Genomic DNA, 19,139 nt, shown 5'->3' with positions numbered 1-19,139 from the left:
CGGCTCCGGTCCCGGCTCCGGAGGGGAGCTACGCGGGGCAGCGCGCAGCATGCGCGGCCGGGGTCCGGCCCGCCCCGGGGGCCGTGTTTGCTGATGTAATCGCCAGGCAGCCAGCGCTGAAATTTAACACCCGGGCAGGCGGGGAAGGACCGGCCGGTGCCGGGGCAGGCGGCTGCAGCGCTGCTCCGCCGCCGGACTCCGCGGGCAGCCGCGGGGCTCCCCCGCCACCCGGCCCCCGGCGCCCCCCCCGCCCCGCCCCCGCGGGCCGTACGCGGGCCGCCCTCGGGCTTGCGCGGAGCTCGGCGGAGATCCTCGGGCCGGCGGGGTTTCATGGGCAGGAGCTGACCCTGCGGCGGCGCGGCGCTCGGCTCCGGCTTTCCCTCGGATCTCCGCTGCCCGGGCAAATGCATACAAATGCATTTGGGAGCCGAGAGGACAAGGCGAGGACGCATCTCTCCCGCGGCACAAACGTAAGCGGGAGCCGGGGAGGCGTGAGGGAGGGCCCCGCTCCCCCGGCCGGCGGCGACGGGGCGCACCGGACCGCCGCCCCGCCGGGGGGCCGGGCAGGGGATGGGGGCTGCGGCTCCCGGGGGCAGAGGACGGCGACCCGGTGGGCTGTCCCCCCACCCCTACCCCCCGAGCACCAGCCGTAACCCCGCCAGGTCCCGGGTGCCCCCAGAGGGCTCCCCGGACGGAGCCCGCCTGTGCCTCTCTCCCCTCCGCACGCCCCTAGCCCTTCCAGGCGCTCTCCCGTCTCTCTGCGCTCCCTCTTGCTTTCCTGGATTTTCCCGGTCCCGTCCGGCACCCTCGTGTCATCCTTCCCCCGTCCAAGCCCACGCCCCGGCAGCAGCCTGGCTCCGGGGAGCCCGGCCCGGGGCAGGGGGGGCGGGTTTAGGCGGGTGTTTGCCCCCCGGGAGCGGGGCAGCCTGACCTGAGAGCCGGTACAGCCCCCGCTCCCCGAGGCGGGGACAGGGAGCCTGGGGGAGAGCCTCCCTCTGCACCCACCCCTAACCCGGCTGCTCGTCCTCCCTTTTACCTAGCTATTAAAACACAGCAACCAAGCAAAACCTGCAGAATTTAGGTTTAAGAGCTGAGGCTGCTCTCTTAATAACAGAGGTGACCAGATGAGGTGCCCTGTATTGCTACTGCAATAGGCTGAGGTATTTCTAATGCATCATCATCTGTGATGCAAAGGTAAGAGCTCAGCTCTCCTCTGTAGTTTGCCGAAAAGCAGCCTAGGCAAGACGACTGTGAACTTTTGATAGCTCTAATGGTATTATAGAGGTTACTAGTATGTGTCTCCTTTTGTAAAGTGCTTATTTTATTCTGGCTGTGGCTTAAATTAAGTTTACTGAGAGCTCCGAGCGGGACAGAGAAGGATTTGCCTTGTGTCGTAGCGAGGCTTATGCTGGTAAAGTGTGCCCGGTGTATGATCTGGGTGCGCTTGAACGCTGCTGAGCAGTTACGTGGCTGCCTGAAGGTGGCCTTCCCGGGGCACCTGTGTGTTCAATGGCTGTGTCCGTGGGACTTCTTCAGGAATCGTCTGAGTGCAATTTAAAAAAGGGTTTTATTTGATATCTGTAAGGGATGTTGCTGATAGAGAAACATGAATGAAGAGTAAAGTAGTACAGTAGCAGAGATGCAGTTTACCCAAGTTCAGAATTGGAGATAGATGCATATAGATATATATTCTGAAGCTACCTTATTTACCTAATTTACTTGACTAGAGAGAAAGCAACCTGGTTGCTTGCCTGTGTTAAGAAACCAGAATTCTTTGCAAAAGGATCAGGTTTCCTTAACATATATCAAACCAGTCAGTCCCTTGCAACCTAGACCACCTTTTTGTGGAAATGCCATTAGGTCAGACCTGCTACCTCTAGAGGTGTCTCTGCAGGTTAAATAAATAAAACTCCTACAGCAGCATGACTCCTAAATCTCTCAGCAAATTTGTTGATGGAATGTTTAATTTTAAAATATGAACAGCCTTGTGTTTACTCCTGTCTCTTGCGAGTGCTGAATTGTAGAATGTCTGAAGAGCGATCTACAAAATGTACAGAGGCAAACCCTGAAAGACGAGAGTATTTCACAGGAGTGGGAATTTGAGCTGTATGCTTTTGCGTTAATACAGAGGAAAACACTTAGTGTATGCTATCTAGATGAGAGAACTGGTGTAAGAAATCAGGGATGTACTTATAAAATGGTTCTAAAACCACATCTTTTTCATTAATTTTTCTCCTTTTAGAAATATTAACAGAGTTGACTGTTCTTTTGGACGTGGTAGTTTCTCATCTTAAACCAAATGCTGTCCGGAGAGTGGCTGGGCCACCAGGCAGGGAGTTTCCTTTCTCCAAACCACAACACTGTTGTAGGACTCGTCTTAGGCCACTGCTCCTCAGAAGGAGAGAGCAATACATCTTTTGATCCTCTGCCTCTCACCTTGTCTTGTCCCTCCCCCTCTTCCCCTTCTTTCAAATTGCAAACTTGCAGAAAAGGATTCAGGAGCTTTCCCCTCGCTGGTTAGGTGTGCAGCAGCATCCGTGCCCAGAGGGCATGCGACTAGCACCCGGGAGAGGCTTTAGAGGCTGTCGTGTCCCCTCAAGCCATATTGAGAGTAGGTCTCTTAAAACTTGGGAAGCAGCACTGGACCTGCTGGCTAATCTCATTATAGCAGCAAAGGAAGATATCTTTCTTCTCAGATCTTGAAAGACAGGCTTTTTAACAGCTTGGGGTCTTTAAGAGGCCCAGGGCATCTCTGCCCACAAGGTGCCATCACCTTTCCCAAAGCCCTCCTGTTTGATGGACACAAATTGGGCCATTCTCCTCAGAGGAGATCCAGTGAAGCAATGCGCCTGGGGCAGGTGCTGGTATTTAAACCACCATGACTGATAAGCGCAGGGTTGAATGCATCTGTGCCAGTTATGCTGGAAAAAGGTTTTCCTGCCTTCTCTAGCAGGCAGCTAGTGGTATTTCTTCCTTTAAACTTGAGATTTAGGAAACTAGCCTGGAATGAAGAGGGTACTGCTGTGCACTGACCAAACCCAAGCTCTGTACGCTGCTGAATAGTCTTCAGAGGGTGGAATTTTTCATCATTGCTTGCCACAGCTTGCTTTGAGGCTTATCAGTTTCCTCATTTGTCACCCCTAATGGACAAAAAATAAACACAGGTAGTTGCTGTCCGCTCGTAGGAAGAGGCAAACAGCCACAAGATGTCAAAGATTATCAGAAAGATAAGCTCTATTTTAAGTGGTAGAATAGCTCAACCATGTTTGATAGTGCCTTCCTCCAACCAATTATATAGTTGCCCTCAGCTTGTGCTTGCATGTAAAATAGGAGAGAAGATGAAAAGGTGGGAGGAGAGGAGGAAGCTCAAGAGATACCTAGGCTCTAGGACAGGACATAGCCAAGGGGTATTGGAACAGCTTCATGTGTGGTGTTAAATGGGGGAAAAATACCCAGTGTTTGAGACAGCTGGAGTCTTCCTTGCCACATGCTTTTGTATTTTTCTATTGTCATGTCCCAACAGAGCAAGTGTCTCCAAGACCTATGGGCTGAGCTAAGGCATGCGGTCCAGGGTTTCTGCATGCTGCTTGCTTTGTTCCTCACAGCTATGTCAGACGATGGATCAAGCCAGGTGTGCATTACACAGCAGGGAGCCTGGTGGCTTAGTGGCAGTGCTGGTGTGAGAATGGAGACTGAGAACTGGCTGCTCTGCAAAGAGTAGTGATCTTGACCAAGAAGGGAGAGTTTGCATGAACAGATTCTCTCAGAAAGACCAAATTTCATTTTTTTTTATCTTCGGCTATGGAGGGCTCCCTTGTACAACTTCACTTTAGGTTGCACATGGTTTCATTTACAAAAAGTTTTACTTGTTGTGAAAAAGGGTAGAAAGACGACTAACTTTTCCCATGCATTAGAGGACCTCCAGCGCTATGGTTGTCTCTGGTCCCTGTTTTTGCTCTTAGCTGATCACTCATCTGTTCTTGACATTAGCTGGAGAGCACCGTGTAAGCCAGACATTTGTCTTTACCTCTCACTGAATGTTTCTGTATATCCAGTTACATCTGTGTAATTTACAGCCCTGGGAGCATTTTGGAATTTCTTGCCTTCCTACAACATTTGCTGGGAGGTGACAGAGGCAGATACCTGACACACAGCTTCTCCCTGGCTGACGTTGTGGAAGAGGCTGTTGTAATGTTAAGAGGAGTCATCTTTGCGTTTTGGGCTCTGGGGTCCTTTGAGCATCTTGACTTTGGAGTTAACTAAAATGTCTTACACTATTTTCAATTGCGAGTCCATTTTGTGCCCATGAAAGTCAAATAAATAAATAAAGATTTGTCATGAGTTTTAGCTGATACAGTGCAATGCATGGACTTTCTTCCTAACACAGCTATCTCCTGTCACTGAGCTTCTCGTTAGATCAAAAGATGATGCACTGTGTGACACGAACTATGAACTTGAATTCCGGTCTTCCGAGCTGGAAAAACCCAAAGTGAGTGTCCCATAGCTGACTTGCTGTTTGGACTACAGTCAATATTGGGTCTTTTGCAGGAGTGGCAGAACTGCCTCAGTAGGTATTTCATGGCTGTTGCAGGAGAAAGCCTGAAGAAAGGAATAGCGAGGGACTGCAGTGGTTAATTAAAAAACGTGCCCTTACAAGCACATTGGGATTTGTAAGGTGTGGTTTCCACTCCGCTCCCCTTCTGTGATCAGAACTGGAGCAGTGATGCATATTTTTGAATATTCTTTACATCCTGTGCATTTTCTTCTAAAAAAACTGATGTATCTGCAGTTTTACAGTGGCAATACTAATGACAAAATATTACCATTATCATGCTTTACTGTTCTTTAAATTATTCATTTGTTCTGATTGCCAAAACTTAAGCTCTCACAATATGCAAATCCACATGTAGGTGTATAACCAATGGACCTAATTTTGTCCAAGATCCAGCCCATTTATTTGCTTTGAAAACTCTGAGCCAGATGTTTTGAAGAATGCTGCAGGAGACTCTAAGATATATCATAGCAGGAAAAATATGGTTAGTCTAATTTTACAAAGCTTCTCTTCCCTGTCCCTGTAATTTGAAATCCTGTTTACATAAGTGCTTTGTCTGAAAATCAGTGTGGCTATTTCTGAATACAGTCCAGGCTGCTGATCAGGTGGAAAAGGAAAGAACAGCAGAGAGTTTTGCCAGCGGGAGAGTGGGTGGTGGTGGATAGTGTGCTTTTTTAGTTATCGTTTGAACCAATACACCTGTAAGGAAGGGGAATTGCTTGGGTCTCGAATGCTTCCTTCCTCCTCCCAGCATTTGCCATGGGTGTTTTTCCTCGTACCAGGAACTGGGAGACAGCTCAGCCAAGTGGGCTTTGGTTGCCAAGTGTCTATCAAGGGCTGGGCTTGGGGAGGGGGCGGTTGAGAACTGCCTGCTGCTTGGGTTGGACTGGGCTGGGGAGGGGGCCCACAAGAAGCAGCGGCACCAGCTGTGAAGTACCCCCCTCCCCTAAGGGGGACTTGGTTTGAAAACTGGGGTGAAACCCCACAGTAAAACTGCCTAAGTGGAAGGAGAGTAAGCAATCAAACCCATCCTCTGCTAGATCAATGAATTTTGACTCTTTTTTTCTTTGTTTCACTAAGCAAATTGAGAAAACGAGATTTTTAATGTGTTTCATGCACTTGGATGTTTCTGGAATTTTTGAATTGCAAACCCTTGAAAGGAATATTAAGATTTTTCACTAAATACTGCTATGTATGCATGTGTGTGTGTCTACATACATATGCTATGATTTAAATATTTATATATATATGATTTCTTGTCATTGTAGCATTACTAATACTTGGTTTATGCATACGTTGTCCTCTGAGCTGAAGGCAACCTGGCAGTGAACGCTTAGCGGAAGGAACTTGTCTGTTGTTGATGTTTGAACCATACGTTCCTGTATAAAGTGGTAGGGTTTTCTTCCTGCACTTTTTTGCTGTGCAAACCTGACTAAGGAGCTGGCAAAGCTACAGCACGTGAAGTTACGGGTGTTTAGTTGAAACAGTTCAAATACTGTTTATTGCTGATACTGAAGTGCTCTCTGGCATGGTCCAGCAAACACTCTTGGTCAATCTAGCGTTTAATATTATGAAAAATCAATGAGGTTACATACGTTAATGAGAACGAAGGTTGAGCTGAGGCTTGCGCATGAGTTGAGTAGTTTCGTAGAACTAAATAGGTATACGTTACTATTATTGTTACATACATCTGTTTCTGTGCCTGGATGTCCAACATGAACAGAAAATATATTTCTCATTTATTGAAAGATTCAGTCACTGAAAAGAGTGTGATTAGATGCTAATGTGATAATTGAGTAAAAACCAGCAGTCTGTTTTTAACCATGGTAAAAATGTATTCTTTAGCCAACATCCAACACTTTTCATTTAAAGCAAATTTTGAGCACATAATCCATATCAACTTTATATATGTTCATTGCAATCGGTGAGCCTATGATACTTACCAGTATTGCACTCTTCTATCGGAGCATGAAGTTTTAAGGCAAAATGTGATGGGATTTTTTTACTTTGTGAACGGCATGTAACATGACAAAGTTTTATAATAGAGCAACAAAAGTGTGACAGGACATTTTCATTTATGGTAAAATGATGTGATATTGTGATAAGAATGATACCAGGTCAGAAATATCTAATGATCTCCACAGGCATTAACTTGTCATTTATTTTAAGGTTTCTTTACCGTAACATTTTTTTTCTTTCCAGGAAGAAATTTACTACATAGCAGCATTCATGTTTGAAGGCTGCTGCAAGAAAATATAAACCAGATGCAGTTACTTTATTAATATAAGCCAGTGTAAAATATATATACTATATGTGAGGGCATACATAATCCTTGATCTTTGTGTAAAACGCCTTTTCAGCATCAGTGGAAAGTTGTACAATGGGATGGCTTTGATCCAGCTTGCTGAAGTCAGTGGTATCCTGCCATTGACTCTGGATGTTGAATCAAGCTTCTAATTCCTTGGAGTTCTGAAACTGTAGATGTTTTCTCACATGTTCTTTTCTTTCTTTCCCTTTTAGGAAAACTCTCCTTTTTATTGCAATATGTATAGCTGTGGGTGTTGCACAAGTACCCAAACAAGGTGAGAATGCTTTTTTTTTTAATAACAGGACATTTGTATAATCTGTTGCTAGGTGAAAAGAGTAAATGGCTGTTGTTACTAGTGACCTTAGGTTCGGTTCCTTAATGGTGACTTAAAGAAAATACCAGCTACAGCATAATGAGAGCAAAAGTTTAAAGCAACCAGTTTAGAAAAGATGACCTTTTGAAAATTACTCAGATTTTCTGTCTATGAAATTGCTTACATATTTAAGCCAGCTCTTCATAAAAGAGAAGCCTTGTACAGTGAAAAGGCTTTGATTGTGTCTCTGCTGCAAGTGGGTGTCCTCGGGGGTGGCAAGCTATGACTGAGTTACCTTTGCACTTAGGGCTGTGCAAGCAAACCGCCGCATATAATAAAGGCTTAGTCTAGGCTGGCATCATTAAAGCAAAAAGTGAAATTGTGTATTCATTTGGGTTTGCATTCAGATGCAGATGTTAGTGAGGAAATAGGGTTGTCTTGATTTTAGTTTCTTTTTTCATCTGCCAGCTGTTGTAACTGCACCAGATGTGCAGCTTGCACTAGAGACCGCTGTGGGAATATTAGCGTCCCAAAGTGGTGGAGGTAACACGTCATTTAGTCATTTCTTGTCTGCCAGGAGAGTGGCAGCATCAGTTCTCTGCCATGTTCCTTCACTGTACAGGTGAAGCAAGAAATAGGGTCATCCTTGGTTGGTGAGTACATTAACTGCAAATACTCAGCTGAATACAAACAGCTGGGTTGCAGGGTTAAGACAAGACTCGTTGCTGATAACATTTTGCTAGAGCCCTGTGGGCTATCTCAGCAGCCTCCCACCATTATTCTCACCAATGCCTTCTTCCTTCTCATCATTCCCTGCAGCTGGCAAAGCTTGGTTTTTTAATTCAGTTGAGTGTTTTTTTGTTGTTGTTGTTGTGTGTGTCGTCCCCCCCCCCCCCCGCCGCCCTGTTCTCTTTGCAGTTTTGCCTTCCATTAGTTGCTTGTTGTTTGCCTGGTAAGATTGGTTGTTGGCTTTTCACATTCAGCTCAATGGGGGACATATGCTTTTGTCATGATGGGATTTTCCCGGACTTTTGTAACAGCTGAGCCAAGTTCTCATCAGAGGAGGGCCAGCACCCATAGACGTGTGGCCTGCCCTGCTCCAGGCCTGCAGGGATGGAAAGGGAAGAGGCTATTTTAGGGAGGCAGTTTGCACTTCCCCGGTGTAGCGGGAGCAGGTGAGGGATGCCAGAGACACGTATGCAGTGATGGTTTGAGTTGTCTTCATCCCTCCACACCACCCTCCTCCTCTGCAAAGAAATGAATAATTTCTCTCACTTCTCATGTGCTTCAGCCTGAGAATTGCTTTTCTAATGAAACTTCAGGTGAGGACTGCAAAGGCTACAGGACTGGGGGGCGGCAGTGGCACAGGGGAGTGGGTGCAGTCTGAGGCTTATTTGCCTCTCAGCTGAGAGTACCTCTGTGCATGCACAGAGCTTTGCAGGAATGGGGTAAAGCCTCCTGTTTTGAATTGCTTATATTTGATTATTTTTTATTTTGTCACCAGCAGATGAAAGAGCTTTCCTACTCTTTTTTTTATTGCTCAATAGCATTTCTAGATAGCCATGTGAGAAGCCTTACTGAATGGAATCTCCCCTCCACTCCCCGTACATGTCATACATGACTTCATTTTCTTTAAGTGCTTGCTTGACGTCAAAACGATGCATTGAACCTTGATGCAACTTTCTGCCCGTGGGTGAATTTTGTCCCTCATGCACTTTATTTGCACAGTGTGTAAACAAGATTGCAAAAAGCAGTTCAGAGAACAGCAGACTGAGGAAACCTCCTCAAAAAAAGAGCGGCTCAAGTGTATCCTTCAGTTGCAGTACATAACGTGCAGAGCTAGCACTATTCCATTTGCAGTGCTTAGAGTTTATCCAGGAACAGGATTGTCTGCCCATTAGGAATGTGTTAACACTTAAGTTGTTATTAAAATGTTCTTGGCAGTTATATTAAAAAAAAAAAAAAAGAGTATTCTGCCAAATATGAAGATGGTAGCTAGAGCAATTAACATTCCTTCTCTCCTGAACTCATGGGACAGCCTGCGCATGCTTTACCTGAGAAGCTATGCGTTGTTCATTTTGGTAGGCTGCTATAAATTGTGTTCAGTGAAATATATGTAAAGATACAGCCTCAGCCTTTAGGAAGAGTACTTTGAGTGTGGCTCAAGGTCATACAGAATCAATCTACCTGGTCGGCTTTCTTATGCCAGTCACTCGTCCCGGTGTCCAGAAGAGCATTGGTTGCAGCCAGGTATCTTAATTTACCCAACTGCAGATGCAGCATCACCTAGGAAATGGGCAGCCTGATGAGTAATTACTGTCAGTTCTGGTGGAGCTGATGAATGACCTTTGTCTTTCCCTTACCCATACTGGTAAAGGGAAAGCAAGTAATGTGTATACTAGGATTGCTGAAATGGAGAGAGCACCCCAAATATCCTGCCTTCAGAATAGTCATGAGTATGGAGGAATGTGGAAAATGAACAAGAGAGACTGAATAGAATAGGGGTGTGGAACGATCAAATAGCCAAATCCCCTCATCCCTCCCCAGTTCCTTTTTGGGATTTTTTTTTTTCTTTTTGTGCCACAAGAGCGTCAGAAGATTTTTTTGTGAAAGCCTATGTTAGGTTTTCCTTCCCCTCATGATGCAGTAAGGTTGTGAATTTTTCAAGTCCTCCTAGAAGGTGGAAGGAAAGCACTTGACACCAAAAACCCCAAACAACTTTTCCTTCAAGAAGATGAGCCGTTACAATTTGGAGGACTAATGGGTTCAGTGAACAGTGAGTGAAGACAGATGTTGTGCAGACATGGGTAAACAAAGAAAACTGACTACTGATAGGTAAAGAAAATAGTGGTTGTCATGCTGGGAGGAAGAGTTGAGAGGGTTGCCTGCTCCCAAAACCCTGTGTACTGCCAAGAGCTTCTGAAAGCCTTAAAATAAAATAAAAATACATGTTGGACCAGAAATGAAACGACCGGCCAAAAAAGTTTGGAACAGCCTTTTGGCTTGACGGTGGGTTAACAGGCAGCAAGTCAGCAAGGAATAATTAGTTGATACTTAATCTTTTGCTGTCATTTTTCACACAGCATTTATTTGTGTTTAGCTTTCTCAGGACTTGTCGTTGTTCACAGAAATCTGTTTGCAGGATGTGGACAATGTGTCTTATTTCTCATTGTGCTCTCAGATGATTTCCCTTTTTTTAATAGATCTTAAATAATGTGCTGTTTTCAAATCAGAACTGCCAAAATTTTGGCAATTTTCCTGGCAGTTGGAGATTTAGTAGCAATACTCTTGAATGTAATTTTTAAATTGACTGTTTTAAGCCAGTTTAGGTTTAAGCTTTTTGTTTTATACTTCGATTTATAATACTTTGGACAGATCATGTGCATTGTTATTTTTAAATACAAATATGTAATTACAAATCTTTGAAGATACAAGTATTTGCCAAATATTTCAGGTTAGGATGTGATATTTAGGAACAACCTTATGTTCGATTATCAGCTATTCTCCTCTGCGCAGTCAGCTGGCCCGGCCAATGCACAGAAGTGCTGGAGCAGTGTCTCCAGTCTTGGGGTATTATTTGCATGCGTAAGACCTTGGCATCGCCCAGAGCTCGGGACCTGCGTTTATTCTTAGCTTTCACAAGGGCAATACAAGTACAGCTTTCTCCTCCGTAACTACGTGCAAACCACGCAAGGCTGGGATCCTGGGAAAGTGTGGTGGTTCATTAGCAGATGCATTTTGCTTCGGATCTCTACTATAACCTGACCTCTATTATCAGTTTGACAGATAAAAATACAGCCTTAGTAAATTAATTGCTCTGAGGCAAAACATCTTGAGAAATTGGCGTACACATGACTTTCTGCAAAGATATGCTTTGTCCATACCTCTGTCTGCGCTGGCTACCCGCCAGGATAATCTTGGCGCGTCTGTGAATCTCAAACATGACTAGAAACACTACAAGGTGTGTAATTAATTTTCAAGATGTACAGTGCATTCAGGTTGATGCTTTTGGTTCCAATTTATAAACCATCTCAAGGAAATCTCAGGTTCTTTCCATAATTTACCACTGAAACAAAGCCAACATCTGTCTATTCTTAAAGTTTGCTATGAATACGTTCAGTAAACAGAGAAAGGGAAGACTGTGAAAGGAGACCTTTTTTTTCCACAAAAAGAGTGAACATCCATTTGTTTCAGTTGCTGTTTTCTCTTAATATAGCAGAGAATTCTTAACTTTTCTTGATTACTCCAAATTTTTGTTATGCCATTTAATAGCCTTATTTACTTAATATAAGCACAATGTGCGTAGTAAAAGTACCCTCAGCTAAATGCTATGGAAAGTGCAAGTCTCTTCACAGTCAGGCTTATTAGATCAGTGCAACTGTTAGATACTACTAGTAATTTTTAATATATGCAGTTCACTGAAGCTTAGGTCCAGCCAGTTGTTCCAGTTAGGGGAAAAAAGCTGACAGTGTATGCTTCTGTGCAATGCTGTTTACGAAAACTGCAATGTTCAGTTTCCCCTTGTGCAGGAAATTGGAAAATTTAGGTTAGAGGGACCTTGAACTCATCTGGTCCTACCTCCTGCTGAGATCAGGGTCAATGTTGAAGTTAGTTCAGGTTGTTGGGTCCTGTCCAGTTTGGCCTCAAAAATCTCCAAGAATGGAGATTACACAATGTCTCTGGCCCCCTGGTCCGGCACTTAACCACTTTTGCGGTGAGAATGCTTTTTCTTTGTATGGAGCTGGAATTTCTTGTGTTGCAGCTTGTGCTCGTTGCTCCTCAGCTTTTCTCTCTTTTCCCTATAACCCCAATTCAGGCAACGGACAATTGTAATTAGATTCCCCCAAACCTTCCCATCTCCAGGCCAAGCAAACGTAGCTCCTTCAGCCTTTTCTCATGTCATGTGTTTTAGCCCCCAACCTCCTTGTCTCTTATTTCCATGATTGTATTTTGTCTCAGTCTCTGCAGTATTTCTGTGGCACCTTTCACAAACACGCAGACAAGCAGTTTTACCAATCACTGCCATAAGTGCTGTCTTATTTTGCAACCCTACAGGAAGACTGCTGGGGATGTGTGGTTTAGCTCCTATTCAAGCCTTTGTAGTGTTTCTGTTTCAGCTGCATCATAAGGGATCTAACAGTGTCTCTATATTCATCCTGAAGGAAGGTGTTTATGCCCACCAACTCCAACATGCCTAAATCTGATTTAGGCAATACCAAATGCATTTGGTCATCTTTGACCATTGGAGGAAAGTGGCTTCAATTTCTTACCCCAGGTCAGATATGATTTCAGTTTATCAGGAGGCTAGATAATTGTGTTTCTACCAATTAGGTGAAGATATTTAGCCAGGTAAAAGATGGAGGTACTCTAAGGTCCAGGCTAAGGAAAGGGCTAAAGCACAAAGCTCACATTATATAAGACACTAGAGAATCCAACAGCGAAAACACCACAGCCCATTCCACCCTGTAGGAAACAACCCCACTTCTCTCAGTCACTCCTCAACAAGACTTGTTCTCTAGACCCTTCACCAGCATCGTTGCCCTTCTCTGGACACACTCCAGCACCTCAGTGTCCTTCTTGTAGTGAGGGGCCCAAAACTGAACACAGCACTTGAGGTGCGGCCTCACCAGTGCCAAGTCCAGGGGCACGATCACTTCCCTAGTCCTGCTGGCCACACTATTCCTGATACAAGCCAGGATGCTACTGGCCTTCTTGGCGACCTGGGCACACTGCTGCTTCATATTCAGCCAGCTGTTGACCAACACCCCTAGGTCTTTTTCCGCTGGGCAGCTCTCCAGCCACTCTTCCCCAAGCATGTAGCTTGTGTGTAGTTGTGACCAAAGCGCAGGACCTGGCACTGAGCCTTGTTGAACCTCATGCAGTTAGCCCCAGACCATTGATCCAGCCTGCCCAGATCCCTCTGCAGAGCCTTTCTGCCCTCCAGCAGATCAACACTCCCGGCCAACTTGGTGTCGTCTGCGAACTTACTGAGGGTGCACTCGATCCCCTCATCCAGATCATTGATAAAGGTATTAAAGAGAACTGGCCCCAGTACTGAGCCCTGGGGAACACCACTGGTGACTGGCCGCCCACTGGATTTAACTCCATTCACCACCACTCTTTGGGCCCTGCCATCCAGCCAGTTTCTTACCCAGTGAAGAGTATGCTCATCCAAGCCATGAGCAGCCAGTTTCTCCAGGAGAATGCTGTGGGAGATGGTGTCAAAAGCTTTCCTAAAGTTTAGGGAGGCAATATCCACAGCCTTTCCCTCATCCGCTAATCGGGTCACCTTGTCATAGAAGGAGATCAGGTGAGTCAAACAGGACCTGCCTTTCATAATCCATGCTGGCTGGGCCCCATCCCCTGCTTGTCCCGTATGTGCTGTGTGATGGCACTCAAGATGATCTGCTCCATAACCTTCCCCGGCACCGAGGTCAGGCTGACAGCCTCTGGTTCCCCAGATCCTCCTTCTGGCCCTTCTTGTAGATGGGCATCACATTTGCTAACCTCCAGTCAACTGGGACCTCCCCAGTTAGCCAGGACTGCTGATAAAGGATGGAAAGTGGCTTGGTGAGCACCTCTGCCAGCTCCCTCAGTACCCTTGGGTGGCTCTCATCTGGCCCCGTAGACTTGTGTGTGTCTAAGTGGTGTAGCAGGTCGCTAACCATTTCCCCTTGGATCATGGGGGCTTCGTTCTGCTCCCCATCCCTGCCTTCCAGCTCAGGGGGCTGGGTACCCAGAGAACAACTGGTCTGACTATTAAAGACTGAGGCAAAGAAGGCATTAAGTACCTCAGCCTTTTCCTCATCCTTTTGTTACTATGTTTCCCCCCGCATCCAATAAAGGATGGAGATTCTCCTTAGCCCTCCTTTTGTTGCTAATGTATTTGTAGAAATGTTTTTTATTCTCTTTTATGGCAGTAGCCAGATCAAGTTCTAGTTGGGCTTTGGCCCTTCTAATTTTCTCCCTGCATAACCTCACGACACCCTTGTAGTCCTCCTGAGTTGCCTGCCCCTTCTTCCAAAGGTCATAAACTCTCCTTTTTTTTCCCAAGTTCCAGCCAAAGCTCTCTGTTCAGCCAGGCTGACTTCTATATGCCAAAGCCGAATCTATAGGACGTAAATCAGTAGGACAGCTGGTTTCTCTGTCTCCTTAATGTCCACTGCTGTCTCCTGCTGTGGAGTGCACTCTTAATTCAATATCTTGTCTGGGTAGCTGCAGCCTTGCATTCGCTGGAAGGACAGATGAGCCAGAAGATGGGAGCGCTGCCCCTTGGGTCCTGGCATTTCTCCTCTTTCCTTGTTCCTTGCTGCTTCTGCAGAGTTCACCTCATCCCTGGCCCTAACAAGTAAATTGTGTGGAAGTAAAGGAGGCTGTGGCGCACTGTGCATCTCCCCTTGGAAAGGTCTTTGTTTTCTTTTAATCTGAGTAAGTTTGGCACAAATACATACTATCAAGGGTGATCCCATGGGGAAGACAATTCCCTTTGAAGCCAGCTCTGTAATGGCAGAGGGCCTTGCTTGGCAGGAGGAAAGCTCCCTGGTGGAAGCACAGCAATTCCTCCCGGGTACCAGTTGTGTTACCTCTGCAGCACATAGTAGCTACTATATATTATAGTATAATATAATATATTATATTACAAATAAGCACATATATATATTATATATATACACATATATATTATAAATAGCTTGTGCCTTCTTAAAAACAAAGCAACCTTCCCCCTAGATACTTTCATTTAAACTTTTTTGTTCATTCATACTTTCCCTTAAACTTTTTTGATAAAGAGGAAAAGCATGGTTTTATTGCAGAAGGTTTTTGCAGAAGAAAAAGTTAAAGTTTAAAAAAAAAATTATCTGCTCAAAGAGTAGGCAGGATTAGCCAAATAAATAAGGAACTAACAAAGTGTGTTCATTGACTACTGTGAAAAAGTTAAAGACGGCAAATAGGGATTTTTCAGTTTCATAAATGAACTGCCCTGCAATGGGCATTATGTGGACCTTCCTATGTGCGGTTTGCTGTTTTGTTTTGTTTTTTAAAGATGGAAGTTTTTTTCTGGCTTTAATTATTTGTTTGATTTATGTGAAAGATTGGTGTGCCTTACACTAGGGATTTGGTGTCCTTGCTGTGTGCAGTATATATGCTCTGGGAAGTACAGATTTGTTAAGATGCTGTGCATACATTTGTTTATATGGATCTGAATTTATGAGCTTGTAAACGAAATCAACAGTATGCCTTTATTTCTTTTTACAGCAATAGATGTTCTTCATCAACTAGGCCTTGTGAAAGACATTCAACAGCCCTCAGAGACGACAGTGCCCTCAACATCATCTCTGTTACCTCAGGGTGTTCGTCTAACCGTATCAGGAGTTGTACTAACTGGTGATGCACATATTGAGTCCCCCATCGCTCAAGTCATACCATCAAATCTAGGGCATCAGTTCACCATATTAGTTGGGTTGTACTCTTACAGAGTAAATAACGCTTTCCTTTTCAGTATTAGGAACAAAAGTAGACTGCAGTTTGGTGTCCAGTTGCTACCGAGAAAGGTAGTGGTGTACACTGGAGGGAAGCAGTCTGTATACTTTGATTATAGTGTTCATAATGAACAATGGCATTCATTTGCCATTGACATTAGAGACAAGGCTGTCTCGGTATTTGCTGAGTGCGGAAAGAAGTACTATAGTAGGGAAATACATTCTGAAGTGGAGACATTTGATTTGGATGGTTTATTTACCCTGGGAAGGATGAACTCTCACTCTGTCAGCTTTGAAGGAGTTATATGTCAGCTAGATATTATTCCCTCTGCAGAAGCCTCTGCAAACTATTGTAAATACGTGAAACAGCAGTGTCGCCAGGCTGAAACGTATCGATCTCTGCTAGGAGCTCCACATGTGTCAGATGGGCTGGATGTTTTTTCAAAGATGACGACTGATGAGAAAAAACAGTCAGAGGGCGTATCAGCTTATAGAAAGGAAGTAACGTCAAACATTCCTGTAACCAATGTTGCTCAGATTCACTTTCTATCAGAATACTTTGAGTCAAGAAATGTCTCTGCATCGGAGTTTCCAGAGGCCAAACCTCTGCTGCTAGAAGCTTGGCCTGAAACAGAACTCCAGGAAAACGTCAATCTGCCTCTTCATCAGCAGGAGACGAGCAAAAAGAAAAACATCACTAAAACCCCCGCAGGATCATATCCAAATACTTTAGATAATGCCACAGAAGATGCAGGCAGACAAAGTGAGCCTACTCTGATCTCCCCTGTAAAACAGAGTAAAGCTAAAAGCAAGGGAATGGACAAAGCAAAACAGCATTTAAATGAACCAAGCACAAAGCAGCAAATCATCAACGCAACCCTGTACGGTTTGCCTGCTGACCTCTCGCTGGATAATCAACTCAGTCCAGGGCAGGAAGGTGCATTTGATGCTGATGAGACTTACCACACGGACAACAGTTATGACGTTGGTATAGATAATTATGCTTATGACTATGAAGATCTTGACAAAATGTTTGAAATGGGCAGTGTCAGAGGTCCAAAGGGGGAAACTGGACCTCCTGTAAGTTACCTTTACTACTCTTTTTACTTTAACGCAGCAACATACATTTAAGAGAGGCTTTGAAAGAAACCTCGCAAAGCATGCCAAAGCTGTGACTGCAACTTCTCCCGGCTGTACTGTACAAATGTTTGTCTGCCTTAAGTATGTCTCTTTCCCGCATGTAATTTTGGTGTAAGTGTTGTATATTTTTATTTACTGGCAGAATGCAAAGACATTGAAGACATTCACATTCTGGTGAAATGGTAGGCAACCCAGACTTCTTTAAAATTTTGAAATGCAGCCAAATGTTTGTAACTGCTAATTATGGAGACTGCTCACTTAATAAAATTACAGGGTAAATTCATACAGTACCCAAATGTAGACACTGATCCATGAAAAGAACAACCAGGCTGTCTGGAAGACTGACATAGTTTTCTCAGTTGGGCAATGCCATCAAAATTCATAATTGTAGAAAGAGACCAGTTGCAGAATCTAGACTGGTAAAACCATTTGTAACCCAAGGTTACAAGGTCATGCAAACCTGCATGTAAAATGATTTTTAGAACAGTCTTAGAAGATTTTGTGGCATTTTTTTAGTTCACAAGGTAAATGATTCCTGAAACAATTGCAAATGCACAGTAGTGCTTTTAATAGAAACCCATTTGTCCTTTTTTATTGTGTGCACAAGGCTCATAAACTTTTTAATACATAAAAATGGGAGCAGTATATATGAAGGTACAGAAAAGAAAGAACAGCAGTTCCCACTTAGCCTGGGAAATATGATAGTTAGTGCTTGTTTGATTTTTTTTTGGTTAAAATTTTTAAACCATAGCATGGAGTAAATAATTCCACTTGCTCTTCTTTTTTTTTTGTGTGTGTGTGCATTTGTGTGGTTATTACTGGAAAGCAATTTGATATGTGTTAAGCAGCTCCTCATATATATTTGAATGTGGCCATAAATTTATTGCGTGTATTATTTCAGCACTGAAATATTTTTTTCTTAAGGTAGTCAGCAACCGAAAACCTATTTAAAAGTTCAATTTTTACTCTAAACAGGATCTAGATGCAAAGGGATTGTTACACAGTTGAAAAATGTGATAACAAGTAATTCACATTAGTCCAGGGTGCTCTTGCTTAATCTTTTCTGAATGTGAAGTCAGTCTTTGTTTCTCTTTTTGTCCCTTGCAATAGTATTTATGGGGACATATCACTAAGTATGTAGCTGTCATCAATGTGAGGTTAATTTTCATTTTTGGAGCTTAGGATGTTTAGTACCTACTAAGGGAAGCTTTTAATTTTAGCACATGGCTTGGACATTGTGATTTCACTCAGTTACAGCCAAGAAAGTTAAATCCATTCTTTTTTACGTGGCACAGAAATGGCAGCTGATAATGCTTTGGTTGTTTGCGTTACTAAGAAACTCCAAGCAAATGCTCTGTTTTTTTTCTAGACACAGACATTATACCTACAGTGTCAAAGATGATAGCTGATTTGGAGAGTTCAAAGATTTCTATGTTACTGTTTTATATGCTTCTCTTACAGGCTGGGGACACAGAAGTTTGTTTCATCTAGGAGAGCAGCTAGAGCAGACTTTGCGTTTGGTATAGTTTGTAGCGATGAATATGGTGCATTTGTGCTGAAATGTATTGCTGGGTCAGGATTTAAATAACATACCCAAGGTCTTAGAGATCTGTGGCAGAGCTGGGAAGTTAATCTAGACCTTTGTGGGCACTAGTTTGGCTGAAGGGGCCAGAAGCACCCACTGTAACAGAGGCAAAGCTAAAGCATTGTGTTGCCAGAGAGGTTGATGCCGAAGGGAGAAGAGGCCTCTGCGTGGCCTTTTCCATGCAGGCTTTTGGAAAGAATTGTGCTCCACGGAGGCTGCATGGCACAGTACCTGCCACTGTTGTTGGCCTCAGACTTGAAGAGGTGGTCTTGGTTTGCTTTCTCAGTCTACTACATCCATGTAGAGAAGACCAGAGATAATCCAGCTTTTATCTGTATGGCTCTAACACTTTAATACATAAGTACCCACAGAGTCTTATGAGTGGGGAGCCTAAAAAAGCAACACCGAGGAACTTGCAAAGTTCCTTTGCAGCAAAAAATCCTGACGAGGCATGAACACCCCCCCTTTTTTTTTTCCTTCTTTCATTATGTTGTGGTTGGTTTGAACCTTCTTTCAAGATCTCAACACAGAAATAATGTTCCTTCTATTGGAGTTGACAGGCAAGAACTAGCTTTTGTGGTTCTTAAACTCCTCAGCTTCATTTTAGCTTTTAATCATCTACCAGAACTGATTCTTGCCTTGTATAATTAGGCCCCTTGTATTCCATGATCCCACAGCTGTGGAATTCACCCACCGCTGCAAAGCAGGGCTCCAGAATTCAGGCTTTAATTTATGGATAGCATATGGAAAAGGGCACCTATTTC

General features: G+C 44.2%; 1 protein-coding gene across 3 annotated transcripts in view; it reads left to right on the top strand.

Moving 5' to 3' along the window:
• The first annotated feature begins 346 nt into the window (after window positions 1–346).
• The window catches only part of COL24A1 (collagen type XXIV alpha 1 chain), a 153,298-nt gene continuing 134,505 nt past the window's right edge, over window positions 347–19,139 (top strand). For all 3 annotated transcript variants that reach the window (XM_087733198.1, XM_087733199.1, XM_087733197.1), the window contains exons 1-3: window positions 347–470; window positions 7,073–7,134; window positions 15,427–16,730. In XM_087733198.1, coding sequence (XP_087589324.1) covers window positions 415–470; window positions 7,073–7,134; window positions 15,427–16,730 — 1,422 coding nt within the window. In that variant the 5' untranslated portion in view covers window positions 347–414. The remainder of the gene's footprint in view (window positions 471–7,072; window positions 7,135–15,426; window positions 16,731–19,139) is intronic.

Source organism: Nipponia nippon, unplaced genomic scaffold (assembly GCF_047370975.1).
Source record: "Nipponia nippon isolate SJK-2023a ecotype South Korea unplaced genomic scaffold, ASM4737097v1 scaffold_5, whole genome shotgun sequence".
Lineage (NCBI taxonomy): Eukaryota > Metazoa > Chordata > Aves > Pelecaniformes > Threskiornithidae > Nipponia > Nipponia nippon.
This window is presented reverse-complemented; position numbering and strand designations above follow the sequence as displayed.